The 26,874-nt window shown below is 34.4% G+C and overlaps 1 protein-coding gene across 1 annotated transcript; it reads left to right on the top strand.

The window, feature by feature from the left end:
* Positions 1 to 1,221: 1,221 nt before the first annotated feature.
* Positions 1,222 to 23,659, top strand: cog3 (component of oligomeric golgi complex 3). Its single transcript, XM_079428688.1, has 23 exons — positions 1,222 to 1,413; positions 2,231 to 2,377; positions 6,467 to 6,528; positions 7,155 to 7,320; positions 7,649 to 7,723; positions 7,805 to 7,897; positions 7,986 to 8,111; positions 8,203 to 8,283; positions 8,461 to 8,504; positions 10,226 to 10,352; positions 10,800 to 10,891; positions 11,476 to 11,615; positions 12,735 to 12,895; positions 13,642 to 13,747; positions 13,830 to 13,936; positions 14,865 to 14,954; positions 15,740 to 15,860; positions 17,198 to 17,286; positions 17,394 to 17,528; positions 18,674 to 18,749; positions 19,569 to 19,696; positions 20,523 to 20,621; positions 22,846 to 23,659. Exons 1-23 carry the CDS (start codon positions 1,228 to 1,230, stop codon positions 22,870 to 22,872), a joined length of 2,478 nt encoding a protein of 825 aa, XP_079284814.1. The 5' UTR covers positions 1,222 to 1,227; the 3' UTR covers positions 22,873 to 23,659.
* The last annotated feature ends 3,215 nt before the right edge of the window (positions 23,660 to 26,874 follow it).

The following is a 26,874-nucleotide window of genomic DNA, read 5'->3' as shown; positions in this document are numbered from 1 at the left end:
TTTCTGGATGGTTTTGGTCTCCCTGCGCTGGCCTGCTCATCACGTGACATGGAAGGAGAAATGCCAAAGTATGGATATATCCTGAAATTAATTGATTTAACTTGGATGAAATCGATCAGATTCTCAGGATGTTTTCATCGTCACACTGAGGTTTGGTTTAGTTCGACCAACCAAAAGCACAAAGGGATGTTAGTTAGAATAATGATTTCTGTCACAATCAGTTAAATGAATAGAAATATCTTGTATGTGTTGCAGAGCACCTACTGCACTTTATGCATGAGTTTGATTCGATTCACTGTTTAGATTAAAACTTCAAATAGTTTATTTTTTGCCCTTTTCTGGAAAATGCTTCTAAAACCTGTTTCAGTGTACAGTGTTACAGTTATGTTTTGTATTCAGAATATTTTTTTTTTTCTGAATTAAAAAATTTTAATAAATTGTGAATAATGTCCTGCCCTGGAATAATAAAAGAGCTTGTCCCATTTTCGTTGTGAATGCTTGCCTCTAAATATGATAAATACAATGATTCTCCAAAGGATTCAGATATGTGTAGTGTACAGTGGAAGATTATAATATTAAAGAAGATCAAAGCTAAAAAATAAATGCAGTTTAAAGCTTTTACAGTAGCAGTTACAGTTAAATCAAGATGTTGTGTGTGTGTGTGTGTGTGTGTGTGTGTGTGTACGTGTGTGTGTGTGTTTGTATTCATTCTTAAAATAAAGTTAGACAAAAATGACAAAATTATGCAAAATATATATATATATAATATATATACATACACATATATATATAGAGAGAGAGAGAGTAGCTGCTCTTTATATTAAGCATTATGAATTGTGTGTGTATACAATATTTTATATATATATATATTTGCCTATATGCTATTTTACTTTTACACACATACATACATATGTATATATATATATATATATACACACACACACACACAAATAATATTATTATTATTAATTATTCATACCTAAAATAAATAGCACAGTTAGACACTGTGTATTGGAAAATAAAACTAATACTCATAAAACTCATACATTTGAGTTTCTTAACAAAATGTCTATTTATTTTAGTTGTGTTTACATTTTAAATTAAATGCGGTCTAGTTGAGGTTTTATTTATTTATCTGTGTCGTGGAAGTGAAAGCGCTTCATTGATTGGTTGTCTGCTTCCTGACTCCGCCCAATCCGGAAGTAGCTTCCGTTTAGGTGACGTCGAATGTTGTTGGGAATGATGGCGTCGTCCACAGAGCAGGGTGTCCTGGAGCTCACTGATAAGGAAACTCGGGAGAAGCTGTCACACTGGGACCGTCGCGGGGATCCGATGGCTCCGTTAACGGAGAAACAGACGGACGCGATCCTCGAGATCCGCGCAGCCGCAGAAGTCACGCTTCTCCCCGCGGAGGTAACTTAGCTAGAGTCAGCTAGCAGCACAAACACACTCCTGCTCTGTAGTGCACTACAGGATGAGCACTCGGTCAGTCTGGCTGGTTAACGTTAGGTGGGGTATGATCTGTTAGTGTGTGGACGTATGTAATCCATTCAGTATGAGTCAGTTTAGCTAAACAAGACAGACGAATTAATAATGCTTAACCTGTCAGCAGAACCCTGTGGGCTCCTGGAAAAGTTTGGAGAAAAACAGTAACTAAATAAATATGTAATACAAAATTAAATAATAATTCTGTAACAGTGTACAGTACTATATTAATTTGAAAAAAGCAGCTAAATATCTTACACATTTGTAATATTATTTTTTCTCTCTTTACACATGAAAATATATCACTTTTACATGTAAGGTTTAAAAACACTTTAACTAAGATATTATGGTTTTACAGAAAAACTAAAAAATGTAAACAAATTAATAAATAATTAAAAAAGACGAGATTAAACTTACATTTATGCATTTAGCAGATGCTTTTATCCAAAGCAACTTACAAATGACATGATATATACATTTGATTTAAAATAATAAACAAACACTAGATATTTTCCAAAATCTCAAATGTGAGCCGGGGAACTCTGGTTGACTTGACACGGAATGACCCTCCTGCTGCCATACATTGTTGTTTAATCATCATTCAGTGGCATTCAGACATTTGCCTTTTTATCACTTTCTCACAAACTCAGTTTAGGGATCACATTGCAACAGGCGTTCCTCACTCTTAATCATTGGTGTTTTGAGAGGGGATGAGATGCTGATGCTGCTCTGAATGTTTCCTCAGCTGCCCATCGAGGACATCTGCAGCCTGACGTCTCGCTCTCTGCGCTCCACGTTCACAGCGACTCTGCCCGAGTCCACGGAGGAGGTGCTTCTGCAGGGCTTTCAGATGCTGGAGCTGGAGAACCAGCGGATCGAGACGGCTCAGCAGGTCAGACACAGCTGGACTCTGCTTGAATTATCCTTTCATGAGAAATAAAGTCCAGTTCCAAAGAAATAAATGCAGACATTCTGTTGTAAGTGAATGTCATCGGATACTCTAGTCCAGGGCACGAGGAAGAGTACGAAGGTTGCACATTCGCCTTGAATTGTTCTTGCACTAATTAGTTTGTCCACAAGGTGGCAACACTGGCCCGGGCCAGCCAAAAAGAAAAGGGAGAGATGCAATAACAACAATCTACCGGAGACCACAACATCAATAGATGGCAGTTTTGACAAGCGCTTATGTGAGGGAGTTATGAGAGATCCACAATTCTAACGTTAGTTTAAACAAGTTTAAAGACCGTGTTATCGGTCATAACTTCTGTTGAGAAAAAGCGCCGACACTGGACGAAGATTATTATCAAAGCAGGATGCATAGTTTGAAAATCTGCGCGTTTGGCTGCACTCATAAACTGAGCCGCTTCAGTGGACAAAACCACACGCAATGATGTAAAAATACGTGTACCTCATAAACACAGTATAGATCAGTTATAAAATCCTAACTGACTGTAAAGAGTTGGCAGAAAATTGGATATGTGTCACATCCACGTCATGTGCATCAGGGTTTTTTAAAGAAACAGCGCTGCTTTTAAAGTGAAACCTGCTGCAGACTGTGATTAATGTAAATCAAAAACTAAAGAAAAAGAGAAATCACTTGACTGCTCTGCTTTTGTAGCTTGAATAAAGAATAATCAATATAGCTTATGCATACAATTTATAGTTTATGTGAAGATTGTTTTAAGTTCACTTATAAAAAGTTATATTTTTCAAAGCCTATTAAATGTTAAAAAATAATGCAACATTTCAATTATACTGTAATATTAAATGGCTAAAATTAATGGCTAAAATTAAAGGGGGAAAATGGCTTTAATAGAGACAACAGTAACATTATTTGTATCAATGATACTTCTTCATTAATAATAGGCTAGTAAAAAGATGCCATTAAACACATATTTAAAATATACCATCGTTATGTTGTTTCTATATTCATTTGGAAGTTCAGTATGAAAATATGACAACACAAATATATTCATATGCATTTAGTCAATTTTTTTTATTAATTACACAAAAAATAAAATGTAAAAAAAATTAATAATAATAATTGAATGGCAGACAGCACTAATGTTAACCTTTTATAGATGTTACTGATGGTAATATTAGTTTTACTGCTGAATATGCATTTTTTAGATGCCCCCCACCCCCTTGGCCCCCTTCAAATGTTCAATTCGATAATCCGGCCCTCAAATGAAGTTAATTGAATAGCCCTGCTCTAGTCTGAACTAACAAACTAATGTTCAAGTCACCTTTATCTCTATAGTGCATTGTACAGTACAGATTCACACAAAAGAATAACTTCATCAAATATGAGACAAATTAAAGCAGCTCTAATAATAGCTTACTTTTTAAACTAATAGATTACTAACATACTGTTCTTACTATTTCTGCAGTGTATATCTGTTTCAAATGCATGTTATTAAACACATAATTCATCATTGCATATGGTTCATTTTGAAAGTAGTTTTTAATCAAACTGTCTTCATTCGAGATCTTCAGATGCTCACATTCATCTGCTTAATTTTTGCCCACAGGGCTGCACGATTATGACAAAAATCATAATTGTCGATTATTCCCTTGAAATTCTAATTGCGATTATTAATTACAGTTATCACAGTTTATATTGAATGATGTTTTGAATGGCTTTATACCATGTTTGAAGCAACCGCATGCCATATTTCTATATAAAAATGAACAAGCTGAAAGCACTCTTCCTGAAAAACTTGTATTGCTTTTCTGTAGCATTAAGCCTCAAATGTCAACTATACATTGGTTTGGTTTCTTTAAAGAAAAATGTAAATATGCATGGTATTATTAATGTTATACTAAAAGTAAAAACCCTTAAGATAAGCTGTAGCACAGAATAATGTGTCCCCACCCTACGCTTTATGTTTTTTGATAACCTGTTGTTCTCAGATGTACGTCACAACATCGAAAAAAAGATCTGTTATGACAAACTTTTCATCATGCATACTAACACTACAAATTGGCATACTATATACTAATAGATTACTAACATACTGCTTTTTCATATTTCTGTATCATATGCACAAACAGTATGTGAATTTCATGTACAGGTCCTTTTCAAAAAATTAGCATATTGTGATAAAGTTCATTATTTTCTGTAATGTACTGATAAACATTAGACTTTCATATATTTTAGATTCATTACAACACAACTGAAGTAGTTCAAGCCTTTTATTGTTTTAATATTGATGATTTTGGCATACAGCTCATGAAAACCCAAAATTCCTATCTCAAAAAATTAGCATATTTCATCCGACCAATAAAAGAAAAGTGTTTTTAATACAAAAAAAAGTCAACCTTCAAATAATTATGTTCAGTTATGCACTCAATACTTGGTCGGGAATCCTTTTGCAGAAATGACTGCTTCAATGCGGCGTGGCATGGAGGCAATCAGCCTGTGGCACTGCTGAGGTGTTATGGAGGCCCAGGATGCTTCGATAGCGGCCTTAAGCTCATCCAGAGTGTTGGGTCTTGCGTCTCTCAACTTTCTCTTCACAATATCCCACAGATTCTCTATGGGGTTCAGGTCAGGAGAGTTGGCAGGCCAATTGAGCACAGTAATACCATGGTCAGTAAACCATTTACCAGTGGTTTTGGCACTGTGAGCAGGTGCCAGGTCGTGCTGAAAAATGAAATCTTCATCTCCATAAAGCTTTTCAGCAGATGGAAGCATGAAGTGCTCCAAAATCTCCTGATAGCTAGCTGCATTGACCCTGCCCTTGATAAAACACAGTGGACCAACGCCAGCATCACTGACTGTGGGTACTTGACACTGGACTTCAGGCATTTTGGCATTTTCCTCTCCCCAGTCTTCCTCCAGACTCTGGCACCTTGATTTCCGAATGACATGCAAAATTTGCTTTCATCCGAAAAAAGTACTTTGGACCACTGAGCAACAGTCCAGTGCTGCTTCTCTGTAGCCCAGGTCAGGTGCTTCTGCCGCTGTTTCTGGTTCAAAAGTGGCTTGACCTGGGGAATGCGGCACCTGTAGCCCATTTCCTGCACACGCCTGTACACGGTGGCTCTGGATGTTTCTACTCCAGACTCAGTCCACTGCTTCCGCAGGTCCCCCAAGGTCTGGAATCGGTCCTTCTCCACAATCTTCCTCAGGGTCCGGTCACCTCTTCTCGTTGTGCTGCGTTTTCTGCCACACTTTTTCCTTCCCACAGACTTCCCACTGAGGTGCCTTGATACAGCACTCTGGGAACAGCCTATTCGTTCAGAAATTTCTTTCTGTGTCTTACCCTCTTGCTTGAGGGTGTCAATGATGGCCTTCTGGACAGCAGTCAGGTCGGCAGTCTTACCCATGATTGCGGTTTTGAGTAATGAACCAGGCTGGGAGTTTTTAAAAGCCTCAGGAATCTTTTGCAGGTGTTTAGAGTTAATTAGTTGATTCAGATGATTAGGTTAATAGCTCGTTTAGAGAACCTTTTCATGATATGCTAATTTTTTGAGATAGGAATTTTGGGTTTTCATGAGCTGTATGCCAAAATCATCAATATTAAAACAATAAAAGGCTTGAACTACTTCAGTTGTGTTGTAATGAATCTAAAATATATGAAAGTCTAATGTTTATCAGTACATTACAGAAAATAATTAACTTTATCACAATATGCTAATTTTTTGAAAAGGACCTGTATTTTTGCAACTCATTTCTTTATCAAACTACCAAAAGTTTTGACATTTTACTAAAAATAGGACATTTTATTTCTGGGATTATAGCCTCATATATGATGAGATTGTTTAATATCAGTGTAGCTGTCATCGATCAAGGAATAATGCTGAGTTTGTTGCCTAGTATTAAAAAAACAAAACATTGTAGGGAAGTAAAGTGATTATGACACGCTTTTGATGAATGAAAGTCTTCACAGACTATTTGTTTTTTGTATCTATTGTGCACAAGATGAATGACATCATCAACATCGTCACATGACTAATGACATCATCTGTCTGTCAGTTTTTCTCCTGGTTCTCGAAGCTGCAGGTTCAGATGGATCAGGATGAAGCTTCTAAGTACAGGTGTGTGTTCATGTCCTTATGTGACCCTGGACCACAAAACCAGTCATAAGGTCAATTCAGGGTCAATGAATAAATCATCTTCCCATTGATGTATGGTTTGTTAGGATCGGACAATATTTGGCTGAGATACAACTATTTGAAAATCTGGAATCTGAGGGAGCAAAAAACTCTAAATATTGAGAAAATCTCCTTTAAAGTTGTTCAAATGAAGTTCTTAGCAATGCATATTACTAATCAAAAATGAAGTTCTGATATATTTACAGTAGGAAATGTACAAAATATCTTCATGGAACATGATCTTTACTTAATATCCTAATGATTTTTGGCATAAAAGAAAAATAGACAATTTTGACCCAAACAATGTATTGTTGGCTATTGCTACAAATATACCTGTGTTACTCATGACTGCTTTTGTGCTCCAGGGTCACATTTGATTAAGAAATACTTGCATGAGAATATAATTGCATACATCATTGTGAGATAAGAACTGAAATTGTATCCTGTCAAGTGTCCTTTTAAATGTAGCAGCAAAAATGATTGTGAGCATTCTTCTGGGTGTTTAAGACAAAGGCATTATTGGCCCAAAAGCTGATGTTTGCTCAGATGAATTGCGCTTTCCTCCGCAGGAAGACCCGGGATGTTTTGAACGGCTATCAGGATCAGTGCGACGCTATACTGAAGGACGTGAACGCTGCGCTGGAGCACCTGGACTCTCTGCAGAAGCAGTACCTCTTTGTGTCCACAAAAACAGGAACGCTTCATGAGGCCTGTGAACAACTGCTAAAGGAGCAGGTCTGACGTTCCCTCTTAACCACATTATATACAGCACTGAAGACTGGAGTAATGATGCTGAAAATACAGCTTTGATCACAGAAATAAATTAGAGTTGAACACATATTCACATAGAAAACAGCTACTTTAAACTCTAATAATATTTCACAATTTTTACTGTATAGTTGATCAAATAAATACATCCTTCGTGAGCAGAAGCAACTTCTTTCAAAAACATAAAAAAAATCTTAATAGAATAGATTAGAATAATAACTTCATTGTCTTTATAATAGTGTTCATATGTACACTGATCAATGCTGTATATTTGTCTTCTCTCTTCTGTCGACAGTCAGAGCTGGTGGATCTGGCTGAGAGCATCCAAGAGAAACTCTCGTATTTTAATGAACTGGAAAACATAAACACGGTAATGCTCTGCTGCTGTTCCCAGAATGTGTTGATCATGCATTTATTGTCTTTTTATTAATCAGATTTATCCTACCTGTAGAAACTGAACTCCCTGACGTTGTCAGTGAACAGCGAGGGCTTCATCCCGATGCTTTCTAAACTAGACGAATGCATAGAATACGTCTCATCACATGTAAGCCAAACGCTTGTTGCAGTATTCTCCTCTTGTGTCCCAATACAATCTTTCACACATGCATTATCCTCATATTTCTTTCTTTCAGCCACATTTTAAAGACTACCCCGTCTATCTGACCAAATTCAAGCAGTGTCTGTCCAGAGCCATGCTCCTCATCAGGAGCCACGCGGTCAGCACCCTGCAGAACCTCACGGCTCAGCTCACCAAAAGGGTGCGTGTCATAGAAACTCAAGCCTGTCTGATGATTAGATCACAGATGATTGTGTCATTTCTGGTTTGTTTATTGAATGTGACCCGAGCAGGACCCGCTGGGCGCTCCGAACGCAGACAACGCCTTCACGCTCTACTATGTGAAGTTCAGAGCAGCGGCCCCCAAAGTCCGGGTAAGACTTGTGTGCAAACACTCGTTTGACACCAGACCGGATTGTTTTATTTGGCTCTTCCATAATTCTATAATATAATATTATATTTATATATATAATATACATTATAAAATGTATTTTTATATTATTAAAATATTTCAATTAAATGTTTTTATTATATGATTGTTTTTGTTTCAGAGGCTCATTGAACAAGTTGAACAGCGGTCTGACAAAATCCCAGAGTGAGTGAATATTTTCTGATAATTCTCATTTTTATGCATATAAAACCGTCCAAACGTCTGAGAACATATTTAATTTTTTTATTTTTTTTCCCATTTTAATTATATAAAACAAAGGGACTTTTACAGTGTTTCCCACAGGTTTGAAGGCAATGTGTGGTGGTCAGCAGGGTAGGTTGGGGGGGGGGGGGGTAGGTTGCAGATGAAAAGAACGATTGGATCCCCTAAAGGGATTTCCTAATTCCTAAAGGTTAATAATTAAAAAAACTGTTAATAATTGGTTACACAGAACTTTATTACATTAATTCTCTCCTCCTCTCCTACTCTTTCTTCAATGCCTAACAAATCTATCTCTTTCTCTCCCTGACCTTGTCTTTCTGATTGAGCAGCACTAGTTGAAGCCTGAAAATATTGTAAACAATAACATAACTAATTACACTGGTCGGACTAAGCTCTGTTTCAGACTGATACCTCCGGTTCAGGATGGTCCTCATCCTCAACACGTGCCTTTTTCAGTCGCGGAAAATACTTTTCAATACTCATCTGGATTGAAGCAGCAAACATTTGGTGTAAGAGTAAAGAAACGACATAATTTATAATACGTTTATTTGATTCACAGCTGCTACATATAGTGTTTTGACCTCGACAACCCAACTAGGCTAGCCTACATTTTACCGCAAACTTGCGACTAGTTAACTAGTTTCTAAAGAAGGCGCAATCGCGTTTGCTAAGGGTCGGGACTTACAGTAACATCAACACACTGAAACTATTGTATTCAGAATATAAAATATTTTATAGCACTTTTTAATCTGTGATTGTGTGTTAAAAGTGTTCGCGAGATAACCTTTCGCCAGCCGTCTTCTCTCCACAGATGATCCAGACAGATGTGGTGTGCACGGAGGGGAGGGGCTGTCTGTGTGTGTGTGTGTGTGTGTGTGAGGGAGAGACGCGTGAGTGACAGAGAGATGAAGAGAGAGCAGGGAAAGGAAATGCAGTTGAACGAATTCGCTGCGTGTTTTAAATAGCGTACAAAAGAATAACGAAACGCAATATGTGACGGTCGGTATTGATTTTTTTTTTTTTTGGTTGGTGAATCTGTGGCGGTCGGAATTTAATCTGTGGCGCACCGCCACAGATTCGTCTATGTGTGGGAAACACTGTTTTATAATAGTTTTAATTAATGCTTTGAATCAGTTTTGATTTTTATATTTTCCTTTTTTAATCTTAATTTAAAGTTGTAGTAGTTGTGTGTTGTTATTTTTAGTATCTATCTATCTATCTATCTATCTATCTATCTATCTATCTATCTATCATCTAATTTCTTTTATTTATATATTTTACTTTTTTTTCATTTATTGATTTTATTGATTTATGATTTCTTTGTTTTTTCTTATTTTCTTTTTTTATTTGTTTTCACTTATTTTATTAATTTTATTTTTAATTAATTTGTATTCATTTATTTTTCATTTTGCTTATTTATAATTTGTATTTATTTTATGTAATTTTCTTTTATTTATTTATTCTACTTTTTATTTTATTTTTGTTTATTTATTTTATTTTAAGTGTATTTATTTTTATTGATTCATAGTTTTTTTATTTTTGTGTATTTATTTTAAATGTTGTTTATTTATTTTTATATGTCATGAATCATGCCGTTTTGAAATAAACTGCCATGTAATGAGATGAAATGCATTGTGAAACATGACTGTGTCTGTGTCTGTCAGGTATCATCAGCTGCTGGATGAGATTCATCAGTGTTATCTGGACCAGAGGGAAGTTCTGCTCAGTCCCAGTATAAACTCCTCCATCACTGACCTCACCAGCCAGAACAACAAGGATCACTGCGCTCTGGTGAGGGAGCCACGTTCTGCCATACTAGTCATATCATAAGTGTTTACTTCCACACATCATGTCCTGATCATGTGACTTTTGTATGTGTAGTTCTTCTGTTATTTACAACAGATGATGGTGTTTAAATGAACACACAAATGTCTTGTTTCTTGTCATTTGTCCAGTGATTTTCAAAAAAGGGGAAACGTGTGTTTGTTTGTTTAAACAATTTACAACCTGGATGTTGTAGAAAAAAAATTACCTACATAGATACAGTTAGTTATTAATTTCTTGTTGTTGTTGTTGTCCCTAGCTTCATGTTTGTCAGAAGTTGTGAATGTTCTGAATGACCGTTTTTGCTTTTGTTTTGCTTCAGTTTTGACTGAAAGTCTGCTCCAGATGTCATAAATGCTCACGCTGCGTTGGTTTATAAGGTTCAGCTGATGATTGAAGTTGTTGCTGTTTCAGGTGCGCAGCGGCTGTGCGTTTATGGTCCATGTGTGTCAAGACGAACACCAGCTTTACAACGAGTTCTTCTCCAAACCCACGTCCAAACTGGAGTGAGTAAAGAAACTCATTTCAGATTAAAGCAATACTTCACACAAACATCATAACTCTCTCATCATTTACTTTCATTCTGATCTGACCCGCAGTTATTTTCTTTAATAGATGAAGCACAACATGTTAGACGGAATCATTTTTATTCATTTGTTTATTTCTGTATTTGATTTTATTAATTAGTTGCATTTTTATTTTGTTTATTTAGTTATTTATTTTAAATAAATTAAAATATTTGTATTTGTTTGTTTGTCTTTATATTCATCTCTATTTTTATTCAATCAATTCATTTGTTTTAATTATCTTAAATTATTAATTCATTTTTTTAATTGTTTTATATTTTGTTTTAGATATTTATTTGGTAACACTTTATAGTAAGGTTCATTAGTTAACATGAACTAAGAATGAACAATACTTCTACAGCATTTATTAATCATTTTATTGATTAATAAATCAATTTATTATTTTTTATTTTATTTTCTATTTTCGTTTTTGTCTGAACTATTAACCTCAGATTGTGACGGAATCATGCTTTTAAATATGTTGATATTATTCTAATAATGCTGGAGCATATTATTTGTGACAGTGAGCTTCTGGAGAAACTGTGCTTGTCCCTGTATGACGTCTTGAGGCCTCTGATCATCCACGTGGTTCATCTGGAGACGCTCTCTGAGCTCTGCAGCATCCTGAAGAACGAGATGCTGGAGGATCACGTCCAAAACAACGGTAAAACCACCTTTCCTACCACAGGCGTCTATATACAGTGCTATGCATAAGTTTAGGCACCCATGCTAAAGTTGACTAAAAAGAAAAATAAAAAATCATCTTTTGGAAATTGAACTTAATGCCTTAATTAAAAAAATTAGGAAAAATCCAACCTTTAAGGACACCAATTTTCTTTGTGAATGAATAATGTATCGTAAATAAATAAATGTTCTTCCTTAAAATACAGGGTGCATAAGTTTGGGCACCCCTATGTTAAATTCCCATAGAGGCAGGCAGATTTTTATTTTTAAAGGCCAGTTACTTCATGGATCCAGGATACTATGCATCCTGATAAAGTTCCCTTGGCTTTTGGAATTAAAATAGCCCCACATCATCACATAGCCTTCGCCATACCTAGAGATTGGCATGGTTTTATTTCAGTTAGCCTAATAGCTGGTTTGATTTGCATTGAGAGGTGATCTTATGGAAAGTACTCCATGCCAATCTCTAAGTACGGTGAAGGCTATGTGATGATGTGGGGCTATTTTAATTCAAGGGAACTTTATCAGGATGCATAGTATCCTGGATCCATGAAACTTGGATCCGCCTAAACTTCTGCATAGCACTGTATACAGTTAACTCAACCTGGATATTTCAGTGTCAGATTTCCTTCTGTGATGTCAAACCTGTGATAAACTCTTATATTGATGACATGTGGCAGATGGAATGGGATAAATGTCACGAAAATAAGCTATATGAAAATATTTTTTACTCATTTTAAATCCAGGCATGACCAAGGTGTCTTTAGGTCACACAAGACTTACACGTGGATATTTATTAAAAGATGAAGAACCACCATCATGCCTTAGTTGCCAAACAAAAATGACTGAAGCATATTTTATTAGATTGCACTGTTTTTAATGTAAATAGACAACGGTTTTAATCAGAGGTGTATTTAACTGATTTGTAGAATTTTTGTCTAGTGTAGATTTGAAACCTCTTTAATAACTTTTTGTTAATTGTATACCTTGTATAATTTATTCTGAGGTCTCCGTGAACATAGCCTTGATGGCGTTAATAATAAATAACTAATGAAGTGGTTAGCTGGTGTGTGAGATGTGATTGGTGGGTTTGTCTCAGTGGTCCAGCTGGCAGCGTTTGACAACATGGTGAAGCAGATGCTGGAGGACGTTCAGGAGCGTTTGGTCTACAGGACACACATCTACATCCAGACGGACATCATCGGATACAAGCCTGCGCCCGGAGACCTGGCCTACCCCGACAAACTCCAGATGATGGAGGTCAGCTAACAGAGCCCTGAACATCTGAACACTTCTGAGATGCTGCTAGTCCAGGAATGCTGGGGATAAATACCTTTATGCTTTTTGATATTTATTTCAGCTAGTTGCCAATACAGCATTTCTCATTTTCTTTTAGTTTAACTTGATGTACTAAAGTAACAAAAACTTAATTATGTATGTATGTAACACAAATAAAAAATATTAAACTTAAACTAAAATTTATGTGGAAACTGTGGAAAATGTATTGCCTGGAAAGCCGGCTGTTTCCTTTAGGAAATCCATCCAGCTTTGAATTATTATTATTATTGCATTTATTATTTATTTATTTTTTGTAATTTAAACATTTTAAATTTGTGTAACTTATTTATTTCTATACATTTTAATTTTACGTTTTATTATTTTAATATTTTAATTTATTTGTGTATATTTTAATTAATTTTTCAATTATAAATGTGGATATTTTTGTAGTTTTATTTTATTGTACATTTTTCTTGTTTAGTTTATAATTGTTTAATTTATTTTTTAATAGTTTATTTATTTCTTTTTCTTTTTAAGTATATTTATTTTTATTTTGTAATGTATTTATTTTTATTTCAGTTTGCATTTATTTTTTAATTTTTAAATGTATTTATTTTTTTATAATTTTTAATATAATATTAATGTAACATTTTTTTTAAATATTTTTTTTAATGCAAATGTAAATCTATTCAGTGTTTTGAAGAGTGAATCTGCTCTGTCTGTTGCAGAAAATCGCTCAGAGTCTGAAGGAGGAGCAGATGAAGTTGAGCTCGAGCAGCTCTTTCTCTGACGTGCAGCTGGAGGAGTCTGATAATAAGCAGCTCATCAGCTCTGGTGTGTGTTTGTGGTGACACAGCTTCTGTAATCAGTATCTCGTGGTGGACGGCGCTGACCGTACGCTGTGTTTCTCTTGCAGATCCGCGCTCACACAGCACAGTTTCTCCTGCAGATCTTCACGGCATGTGGTATCCCACCGTCAGACGGACGCTCGTGTGTCTCTCCAAACTCTACCGCTGCATAGACGTCAGTATTACACACCACCGCCGCTGCCTAATTCATCATTACAAAATTAACAGTCATGTTCATTTAATAATTAACTATTTATGAATGCAAAAAGACCACTCTATAGTTTCCCAATGGCACTGTTTTAATAATTAATATGTATTAAGAATAATCAATAATTTAGGATCAGATTTATCTGCTCTTGTGGTTAATTAAATTAGTATATTTTAATCAAAATCTAAATTAAATCTTAATGCTGCTGATAGAGCACCAAACATGAACGTTTTGTCATCTTTTATTCATCCAAGGGTTATTGCAGTTAACTAATACCATTTTCATTACATGAAATAAAATGCACATTATATATGTTTTTTTTACCAGTTAATGCGTATTTTATTTCATTTAATGAAAATGGTATTAGTTTCAGTTAACTGCAATAACCCTTGGATGAATAAAAGATGACAAAATGTTAAAAAAACTGGAGTGATGCTGAAAATTCACCTTTGCTTCACAGGAATAAATTATATTTTAACGTATATTAAAATATGAAACTGTTATTTTAAATTGCAATACTATTTCACAAAGTTTACGTTTTTTAAATATAATTAATATAATATAATTACATGTCATTTATTTTAGATTCCAACAATTCTTTAACCTGAAGTACTGAAATAATTGCAACTAAATAAATGTATAAAAACTATAGACATCTAGAAATCGAAAATTAATGAAATTACAAAAACACACAACAAAGTCATTAAAACTGGACAAAAACAAGTTAAATCTTCTTTTAAAATAACCATTAGTAGTAGTATTAGAAGTATTGTTGTTTTTGTATTAACGAGCGGTTATGGTATTATGCACCTTGTAAAAGACGGAAGATAATATGTGGTTTGAGATGCCATGAGAGGAGCGAGTGAGTGATGGTTTTGTGTGGTGTGTCCTGTAGAGGGCGGTGTTTCAGGGTCTGTCACAGGAAGCTCTGTCTGCCTGCATCCAGTCTCTGCTCAAAGCCTCGGATATCATTCAGAAGGACAAGGTGAGCGATGCACCTGTATATCAGTCAGAAATCAGACATTCACTCCTCTATTGTAAACCCAGAAACTGTTTTTTTCATTAATTGTCTTTTTTCTTGTTAATGTATGTATTTATTTTATAATTATGTGTCCTGAGAAATTTATTCCACTATTGTTAATAACAGAAACATTTTACCATTTTTGTTTATTGCCTTTTGCACAATGCACATTGTTTCAAAGCAGCTTTACATAAAATCATGAAGTTATTGTTTATAATATCTTCATACCTTGTCACATGTAGCAGATTAGGGCTAGATGATAATAGTTACATTTTGCAATGATATATAAACCATCAAACAGTTGAGATTTACAATATACTTTATGCTGCTTTACATGAGTGCACTATATGTGTTTAAACTTAAATATAATATATATACAACTTTATATAGTATAGAGTATAGTTACATTTTGCAGCCATTTAAGCAATCACACAGCCGATGTTTGTTATGCAGCATTTATTGTTTCATGTAAGTACTGTGTATCTATGCAAATACAGTTTGATGTACTATTTATTCAACTTTAAATATATTGCTGGGTGATAATATAGATTATGTCACTATATAAACATTCAAACAGTTGCGATTTTTAAATATTATGTTTTGCATATGTTTTGGTATATATTTGTGTAACATTTGGTAAAAAACACAGGATTCCTGCATGAGAAGCTTTATCAGAATCAGAAACTCTGGCTGAGGCAGGATTGGTTCCCGAGAGTAACAGTGTGTGGATCTCTGTGCTTTCTTCACAGACTCAAATAGATGGGCAGCTCTTCCTTATCAAACATCTCCTCATCATGCGCGAGCAGATCGCCCCGTTCCACGCAGACTTCGCCATTAAAGAGATCTCTCTGGATCTGAGGAAGACTAGAGGTAACAGCCATGCTTTTGTGAGGTTTGGGTGGATTTGAATGGTTGTTGCTCTTTTTTATAGATGTTCACAGCACTGACAGAAGCTTTGTTTTTCAGCATTTTAACATAAATATCAAAAAAAATAAGACATTCCCTTTATACGTGCATGAATGTGTGTGTTGCTTCAAGGATCTTGTTGTTGTTGATGTTCTGAAAGATAATACAGAATGTCTTGTTTTATGTAATATTTACTCAATAGGAGTAAACACTGGCATAAATTCATGTTTTTTGGGTAACTCGTTTAATGTCAAATCAACCCAATTTCAGACACTCAAAATGTTTTATTTTGTTTATATGTTTTACTGAAGAAAGACAGACATAAATAGTGGTAATTGTGATTAAGTGGTGATTTACTCATGGAGCCATATCAAGATCCTAATATATCTGGACCATAAACTGAACCATAAAAGGCCATACAATTGAAGATACCCAAAGAAAAGTTTGTTACAAACCAGAATCTTGAAGGCTATTACGATATCTTTAATGCTTCTTGAGTTACAGGCCTGCAAACTTTGGAGAAAATACACAAAAAGTGCTTTTTCCCAATATGTGAACTGTCACTCTTGGTATATAAAGCAACAATGATTGACGAAATCAATAGATTTTACTAATAGACCTAACAATCTCTGTGTGAAAATAATATAATGATGCTGTCATTTTTCTGAAATCATTTACAAAGCCTGTAAATTGGCTCCAAATCTCGTCATTTTCACCCTCTTCTACAAAATAGTCAGGTGCCACATTAAGGTCCACATATCTCTGGAATTGAAAACTATTGGGGCTTAAAAATAAAGATACCAAAAGAAATGTTTCTTAAGAACCAACATTTAAAAGGATATTAAGATATCTTTTAATACTTGTGGAGTTACAGGCATGCAAACCTTGGCGGAAAAACATTTTTCCATCACCTTTGGCATATAATTCAACTAAAGTTAACAGATTTAATTAACAGACCTACCAATCTCTCCGCAAAAGTAAAATAATGATGCTGCCATCTTTCTGAAGTTATTTTTATCTTCCTGAAATTTGGCTCCAAATCTCAGATGAAAATTGTCTTTTTGACCCCGAATTGCTGAAATACAATGTCAGGTTTTTAAAAACCAAGCAGAGGAAGTTATATTTGAAAAGTCCAGGGTGTCCTTTTTTAAAAACTTGAATGAAATTCACAGAAAAGAAACAATGAATTGCATAATGAGTGTATACTGGAAGTCAGTGACTGTGAACTGATGAAATGTGCGTGTAATATCAGTAAAGCGCCTCCAGATGGCAGAACAACATTTGTTTTTCTCCGTCCTCAGACGCTGCTTTCAAATTCTTCAACCCCAGGGCTGTGCCCAACTACTTCCGTCTGAACAGCCATAACGCCATCCTTGAGTTTCTGCTGGAGGTATCGTCAGCTCTTTCCTGCTCTTCAGAGTCTGATTGCTGATCCATAGTGAATGATTAATGGCTTGTGTTTGAATCACTCATCATAAGCTAATGCTTTCACACCAGGGTACGCCGGAGATAAAAGAGCACTACATCGACTCGAAGAAAGAAGTGGATCGGCACCTGAAGTCCATCTGTGAGCAGTTCATTCAGCAGCAGACGCACATGTTTGTGGGAAACCTGGAGGAGTTTCTCACTAAGGTCAAGATTCACTCCCGCAGAGCATTATGGGTCGGCAACAGTGCTGGGTTGTAACCGATTACATGTAATCTGGATTACGCTATCAGATTCCAAAAATTAATTATTACTTGGAATATTTGAAATACTAGTAATCAGATTACATTTACTTTTTATGGATTACATGTTTACATATTATTCACAATGTCACATGACTAACAGGTATAATATTTCATTGAAAGTCTTTTATTTTGATTGAAAGACGTCATTTAACATTTTTATGATTTCATTTATTAAATTAGCTTTCCATTAAATCTTGACACGATGTAAATTATAGTACTTCTTGTTGTCTCCTTGTATTTTCATATCAATATGGTACATGTTTAAATCAATGTGATAAACACATTACATCAAAAATAGTCTGATTATATTACCTGAAATGTGTAATGTAAAGGATAATGTTACTAACTATTTTTTTTTATATAATTTGGAATCAGTAATGGTAATATATAAATATAATTTTGTTATGCATTATACAAATTATATTTTTAGTAATACAAACTTAGTAATATAAACTGTATGTTTGATTTTAAAATTGTTTTTAAATTAGCATAATGCACTACATACTACCATGATATGAAATATATTTTAGTTTAGTTTTTTTTAACGCTAATGAGAATTTATTGTACAAATGTGCTGAAATTTTATATGTCCTGAAAATATAGTGCTTTATTTTAGTGCAGTGCTTTATTTTCATTATGTAAAATATACATATTATATTTTATATATATATATATATATATATATATATATATATTATTATTATTATTATTATTTTATTATTATTTTTTTTTTTCTCTCATTTGATTTTGGGGTGAAATATAACCCCAAAACGTATTCTTGACACAATTTGTGACATTCATGCAATTACACCATAATGAGGCAAAAATTTATTTGCAAACAATTGCATGAACTGAGATGTATAGTGCATTGTGAAGGTGTATGTCCAGCTTAATGGTTTTATTTGAAAGATTATTGAAATATTTCAAGTTAAAATGTGGTTTGATTTATTTCGTCTTAACATTGTATAATTCTGAGCTCAGTTTGATGTTTTGGGGTAAAAGCAAAGCTTCTCTCCTCTCTGAACCCATCACTCTTTATAATCACAGGTAGCAGCTTTACAAACGATGGCTGTTCAAGGAGGACCGACGTACAACCTCTCGCAGCAACCCTGGGCTCAGACGGGTGAGGCGCCAATTAAATGTTTCATCCACTTCTAATTACCTGATAATTAGCTGTTTGATTACACTGAATGATCTGCTGCGCAGCTAGAAACACTTATATATTGTTGAAGTGTGAATTTCACTGATCGATGTGTAAAAGGCTAATAATTCACATATTACTTGATATTAATGTGAACAAAGAAAGATGATTGTTTGAATCTCATGAAAACATGGTTAATAATATGTATTAAAAATATCATATTTATTAGTAGTGTTATTATTGTATTATTAATCAAATTTATCTTACATCTTTATATATATTTACATTACATAAATAATGTTTAATATTATTTTATATATATATATATATATATATATATATATATATATATATATATATATATATATATATATATATAAATATATAATAAAAAATATTTCATAAATATAAAATATAATTTTATTTTTCTAATTTTATTCTTTTGAAATACAGTAATACAAATGGTATATATATTTGGTTTTGTTGTTAAAGTAGTTTAATTTTTTTCCTAAATTAGCATGAATTTAAGGCACTATATACTATAAAAATTCTTTATTTACATTTTCTGCATTACACTAATGATAATTTACTGTAAAAATGAAAATACCTGAAAATACAGTATGCTTAATTTTGTAATTTTTTTTTTTTTTTTTTCAATTTTGGGGTGAAATATAACCCCTACATATTTTTGACAGATTTTGTAATATGCAATTACACCATAATGAGGCAGAAATGATGTTCATAAACAGAGATGTATGACTGGGTGTGTTGTTTTAATGAGAATGTGTTTTCTGTACTTAGCCAAAATCAATGACATTGTGATGGCCACCTATCGCATCCTGAAAAACAAGCTGCCTGGCACCTTACAGAGCATGTCTCTATATCTGGCCAATAAGGACACGGAGTTCATCCTGTTCAAGCCCGTCAGGGTGAGTATCCGCCTGTCTTGTTTTCCTAACATTGTTTACAGCTTTGTATTTCTTAAACCGAATCGTAAAATACTACAGATGGGGAAACTTGAAAACTCGTCAGTGTATCAAATACTTATTTGCCCCACTGTAATTATGTAATCAGGTCTGGGTTTATTCTGACCTTTTGCTAAACTTTGCTCCCTTTGGAGCTGTACAGAACATACAGAAATACACTTTTCAGTCCGTTTTATTTCAGTATCATTACTGGACTATCTTAGGATTTATTCAAATGAAAAGAAGTACTTATTCATTTGTTATTTATTAATATTTGAATGTATTGATACTAGTATTTAATATTTGAATTAGTTTTTAATTTAAGTAAATTAACTTTAGTTAATTTGAGTAATTTTGTTGGGTGTTTTAGTTGTTTTTAATGCCTGTTAAGATTGTTTTTTTCTTCAGTTTTCATTTTTAGTCATTTTAGTACTTTTATTTTAGTTAGTTGTGACAGCAAAATTTATTGTTTTCATTTAGTTTTAGTTTATATTCTATTTGATTTCTGTTAACATTTAATGTTTTTCAATTTTTTTGTCTTGGTTAACAATAACAACAGCCTGAAAATCCACTTTAAAACCATCCAGACACACTGATAGGATATATGGAGAAATCTCAAAACGCTTGTCTTATAGAATGGCAAATGGCAACGGTTGCTAGGGTAGAATTGGTCATTAACTTTTTAAGGCGTAGCTAAGCAAAGGGTCAATTGCCCATGATGCAATGCTCACCCAGCAGGATAATGATAAGAAGAAGTGCACTGAATCCAGTCGATCACATGTCGTTTCAGAACAACGTCCAGCAGGTGTTCCAGAGACTGCATGCGTTACTGCAGGAGGAGTACAGCGGCGAAGACCTGCAGATCATCGCATGTCCCTCCACAGAACAGGTGCTGATCACACCCGGATAACACAAATATCTTCCCAGAATGTGTTTCCAACGTTCCCATCAAGTTATGAAAATGTTACCTCTAAATAACTTTCAAACCCTTGTGTGGTTTTGGTTTTGTGAACATTAGAGAACACATTAAGGGAACGTTCCATTTCATCTTATTGCAAACATTGTAGAAATGTTTCTTTTGAATTTTCTAAGAGCCGTCTGAGTAGTAGTAGTAACTAGTTAGTACCAGCTAGTTAGTAATAACGTTACAGGATGAATGTCAGTTGGTAACATTGAGAGATGTTTTTGTACTAATGTTTAGAGAACCTTATTTTTGGGAATGTTACATTTGAATGTTCCCTGAACCATTTGAAGCCAGCAAGGAATAACATTTAAAAAAAGGTTAGACAAATATCCAACTAAAATGTTTCATGAAAAATTTATATTTTTTTTGTATAATGTTTTTAGAACGTTATTATTATAGACCAGATAACTTAGAATGAACATTCTACTAACATTACTAGAAAAATTATAATAAAAATTAATTTAAAAAAATTAATATATATATATATTCAGTGGGTACGGAAAGTATTCAGACCCCCTTAAATTTTTCACTCTTTGTTATATTGCAGCCATTTGCTAAAATCATTTAAGTTCATTTTTTTTCCTCATTAAAGTACACACAGCACCCCATATTGACAGAAAAACATTGACATTTTTGCAGATTTATTAAAAAAGAAAAACTGAAATATCACATGGTCCTAAGTATTCAGACCCTTTGCTGTGACACTCATATATTTAACTCAGGTGCTGTCCATTTCTTCGGATCATCCTTGAGATGGTTCTACACCTTCATTTGGGTCCAGCTGTGTTTGATTATACTGACTGGACTTGATTAGGAAAGCCACACACCTGTCTATATAAGACCTTACAGCTCACAGTGCATGTCAGAGCAAATGAGAATCATGAGGTCAAAGGAACTGCCTGAAGAGCTCAGAGACAGAATTGTGGCAAGGCATACTTGGCAATATGTCACTTCACTTATAATGTTTTTTTTTATGTTATTAAAACCCAATATCCGTTTGCATAAACTGTTTAAAATAGTCTTAAAAGTTGTAGTGTTTTCTGCAAGATTGGTCAACTGTTTGAAGTCAGTTACATTAAAACATTGGTCTAATTGGAATTGGGTCGAAGACTGATTACCACTTCGTTAAAGGCAGGGTTGGTGATTTGCTTCAAAAGCATTTTCTGTTATGCTGGTTAAAAGTCTCTTCGCATCCCGATAGCAATCACTAAGTTCAGTGGTCTAAATGTAATTATATGGAAGGCATAGGGCCATAAAATGTTCGTCCAATCATATTCCTCTTTCCGAGGGCTACGATAGGCTGTGCTACCTGCCTGTCAATATACAGTGCTGACCAAAATGATTACAACACTAGTATTATCAGCAGCTAAAAATGGTTTTAAGTCAGTTATTTCTATCCAAACATTCATTTTGCCATTAATTGTATTAATCCAGTCAGATTTTTGATTTGATCTGATCATCATCCCGTCTGTCTGGAATAGCATGAAGAAACAGAACAAACTGAGACAGACTAGAGACAGAAGAACTGTGGCAGCGTCTCCAAGATGCTTCATGAAAGCTACCTGCAAAGATACAGCACTGTTAAAAGTTTTAGGCGCTTGTGTAAAAATGCTGTAAAATGAGGGTGCTGTCAAAAATAGATTTTCTTTATCAATTAGCTTTGATTAACTAAATGAAATCAACATTTGGTGTGAGCATCCTTTGTGTTTAAAGCGGTTTCTTGAAGCGTCTTGGAGACATTGCCACAGTTCTTCTGGAAGTTCATAACTTTGAAAGAATATGAGATATCAATAATGTTTTGAGAATGTTATTAAAGACCAGATGAAACAAATGCTTACTAACATTACTGGAAGAACTTCGAGAGACAGGTTTTCCGTGAATAATATATAAATAATATGGTTGTGCTAACGTTTAGAGAGTTATTAGTTCTACAAACGGTACTAGAAGGATGTTTGTAACTTTGAGAGAAAATGATGTATAAATGTTATTTTAAACGAGCGGTACTGAAGAACATTTGTTGATCATTTTGAGAGAATCGTTTCTGGGAATGTTTCCTGTTAGCGGGGAGGGCTGTAAATATCCATTTTATAATCAAAGGTCAAATAAGGACATATGGAAATTGAATCTTTCTTTGTCTCCCGCCATCTAGATAAATCTGCTGCTGTCTGTGAAATAGCCCTGGACTCGTCCCTCGGACCACGTCAGCGCTGGGAAATTATTCCCAAAGCTTCCAGAAGATTCTGGAGATAAACACGTGTTTATATCTAAAGACAGAACGCGACCCATTCCGAGCCCTGAACACTAAAGACGCTCCGCTGCAGAGCTTGATCTGGAGTTTCTGTTTCGATGCTAAATGAGTTTGTACGGATTGAAATGAAGCTGCATCTGTGCTGAAGCTGTGAGCTCGGTCACACAGATGTCGGTCTGGCACAAACACACATGATCCGCTGGGAGGCGCTGTGTGCTCCAGGCAGATTTCTCAAGGATAAAAGATATGAGAGCAAATAACTGTTACCGGTGGAGGAAATGATGTGCATAACCTATTTATTATTATTTTTAAAGGAATATTTCATGTGAATTATGTTATTTAGTCACTCTCGTATCATTTAAAGGGACAGTTCACCCAAAAATCATGTCATTCCCAAACTATTTGCAAACCCTGAACACAAAGGAAGATACCAAATACCAAATACTTTCAGCTCCCATTGACTTCCATTATATTTTTGGCCACACAATGGAAGTCGATAGGAACCAAAGCTCTTTTACCTTCTTTTAGAAGAAAGTAAGTCCTGCAGCTTTGCAAACATCACAGGTGAATAAACGATGACAAATTTCATCTTTGGATGGATTATTCTTTTAAAATCTGCATGCTACCCCTTTTTTTTCTGACAAAGACAAGAGGATAGTTTGAAGAATGTTCATGCTGCTCTTACATGAATTTTTATAGTCGAAAAAACCCATAACGCATCCATATGACATACAAGCTGTAATATCTTTTTAAACACCCATGCAGGTTTGGAATGATATGAGGGTGAGTTAATAATAACATAATTTTCATATTACGCTGAATTATTTCTTGAAGCTCCCCTGTATGCATCAGGCTAATAATGCATTTCCTCGTTTCCTTCCTTCAGTTGCATTTTGGGAGTTTAGTTCATCATCTATCAAAAACATCCTCACTTCTTGGGCGTTTTATACATTAATCTATAAGTTTGATATAAGATTGGCGTTTGACACGAATGACCCTTTTCTGTTTCGTTCTGTTTGTGATTGTGATGAATTCATAACTAAAGCTGAATGTTTATTAGCTGTTTTGCCTGACATGTGGCGATTTATTCCTGTAGTTTTTCTAAATAAATGCACACGTATTCACAAATTCTCCAAGAGCTGAAAGGCATGAAGCTTTATGAAATTTAGCTCATTAAACATTGATTAAAACCTTTCTAAAAAAATAAGCTCTTTTTTTCTTTTTTTTGAACGGTGCTGCTTTAGGGTCAGCGTAAATCTTCATTTTCTGGTGCATTCTGGGAATGACATTTCCCTTGATTCAGTAAGAGCTCAACTCTCTGCCCTTCAACCTCGCAGCTGAAGAGAGGAACTTCAACACTTTCTGAATGCCTTTCATTTCTAACCTTTAACTGCAATAATGCGCTACAGTAGCTGATGCTGATTTATGAAACTAATAATTCTGTAAAGCATTAAACATGACAGAAACAGGATAGAAAACTAAAATGTTATGTTAGAAATGCATTCTGTTTGAGTAATCGTCTTCATACTGATGTGAATGCACCAGATAATATATATTTACAGCTGAAGGCAGCATTATATAGACACTTCTTTGGCATTTTATTAGTATTGTTTACTACTATTGCTCATAAAATTAATAATATTAGAGATATTATGAAACGCTTCGTATTAAAAACATGAATGATGCATCAAATGGTATGCTCAAAACCCCTTTTTGGTTAAATTAAGTGAATTATTTCTATGCAGTTACGGTACAACTGTCTTTTAAATGTTTTGTTGAACCAACTTATCAATGTCAATATGAGTTTTTCTGTCAGATAATAAGTAAAAATGACTTGCATGTTAAAGACGGCTATGTTCATGATCATATAGGGAGGATGTTGTCCCAACACAAAATGATTACGTTAAATTTGACATTTAAATGGATCCCACAGACATGCATTGAAACCTGAGCCACATCTGTAGACCAGAAGATCACGGGACGAGAAGAAACGTCCCAAAAATGGTGAGTTATGAACAGACAAACACTGAAATGAATCCTCTCCTTGCGCTGATTGGTGAATGGAAGCAGCTGTGTGGTGTTTGTTTTGACACTGGCCAGATGTTGATGCATCACCTGAGCTCTGAGTAACAGCTGTCCGCTCCTGCACTGACATCTCTGACCACATCCTTACTGGAAATCAGCCTGTGTTTACATGCATGGAGGGAAAAACACTGGAAATCATCTACTGACTGAAGAGAAAGTGCTATTTTTATTGACAGAATTGCGGTGCTCAAAACAGATCAAATTGAAGATTTTATTCACTGATAATCTTGCCCTAAAAACTTGAATGGTTTTGAAAATAAAACAAGGTTTTTATATATATATTTTATGTACTAAATTTTAATTCATTTCAGTAAATGTTTTTTTCAAGCTACATTTTATGAATTTTATTATAGTTTTAGTTATTTTAGTACATCAAGTTAAACAATGAAAATCAGAAATGTTGCTTTAGCAAATAAAGTTGTAATTTTTTTTATTATTATTTTATTAGCATGTCTATTTTTTTCAAGTGCAAGTATAATATAATTTTAAATCTAATATTTAGATTTTTATTTCTACTTTATATTTTAACCCCGTGGGGTCTGAGGGTGTTTTGGGGCCCTGGAGATGTCTTGACATGCCCTGACATTTGTGCTTTTTTCAGTTGCTTATAAACATATTAATGGCTAAAGTTTAATAACACACTGTATTCAGCACAAACTGGGCTACAATGATATGAGAGCAGCATGTATGGACATGATTGTGTTTCTGAGAAAACAATGTTGATGCATGCTGAGTGAAAAACTACCATTTTAAAGTCACTGAAATAAGGCCATAAAACACATACAGAACATTTGTTGACAAGACTTTTGTGTTAGGGTTAGTGTAATAACTAATCTTATAACAGTTTGTTATTTTAGTACATCAAGTTAAACCGAATGAAAATAAGAAATGTTGCCTTGGCAACTAGCTGAAATAAAATAAGGTGAAATATTATCATTTAAATATTTTTTTAACATATCTAATTTATTTCAAGTTTAAGTCTTATGCATATATATATATACATCAGCTTTATTTCAATTAACAAAAATATTTTTAATAATAGTTTTAATTAACAATAACAACACTGGTATAAATTGCAAAAAAAAAAAAAAAGTCTGATTATATTTTATTCTGTTTCGATTTAAATACTTTTAGTTAACAAAATAACAAACTGTACATTGCAAAGTATTTGCTGTAAAATTACCCGGTACATACAATGTGAAATGTCCCATTCGATCTAATACAGCTTTTCACTATATATTTTAAAGACACTTGCCGTTACCCAGCAGGTGTTTACTGTAGTATTTAAACAGGTTATGTCATGCATCATATTTGTATTGTTACATTAATTGAAGTTAAATGTCTCGAGTCCCAGTATTCTCTGATGTAAGAGGAGTTTGCTGTCCTTCAGTGGATCGAGTCTGGAGTGATTTCATCGGTCTGTGATGCTGAATGTGAACTGATGGAGCTTCTCAAGGCCGGAAGAACAGGTTGGATGGACGTGAACGTGTGGCTGAAGGTCTGACGCTTTGCATGATCCTTCAAAGCGCTGAGATCCCCTTTCAGACGATATAAATCAGCAGCTGTAAGTCCAGCGCAGCAGACGGCTGAAGGACACAAGGTTAGTCTCTTCAAAGTCAGATTGGAATAAAAGAAGATGGAATATTATTTGCAGAGAATTTGTGTTTGAATCACACCGAGTCGCTGCAGGGACAGTCTCATCTGGGTTTCAGATCAGTTCTGATCTCAATCAAATGATTCACAAACCTGCTCTGAAGTTCCCATCTGATTCACAAACCATCATTTCAGATCGTGACTTTGTGCTTCATTCACGATACCGCTCTGAAGTTCTGATCTGAATCAAAT

This window comes from Barbus barbus, assembly GCF_936440315.1.
Source record: "Barbus barbus genome assembly, chromosome: 11".
Classification (NCBI taxonomy): Eukaryota; Metazoa; Chordata; class Actinopteri; order Cypriniformes; family Cyprinidae; genus Barbus; species Barbus barbus.
Note: the sequence above shows the minus strand (reverse complement) of the source record. Positions and strands in the feature narration are given on the sequence as shown.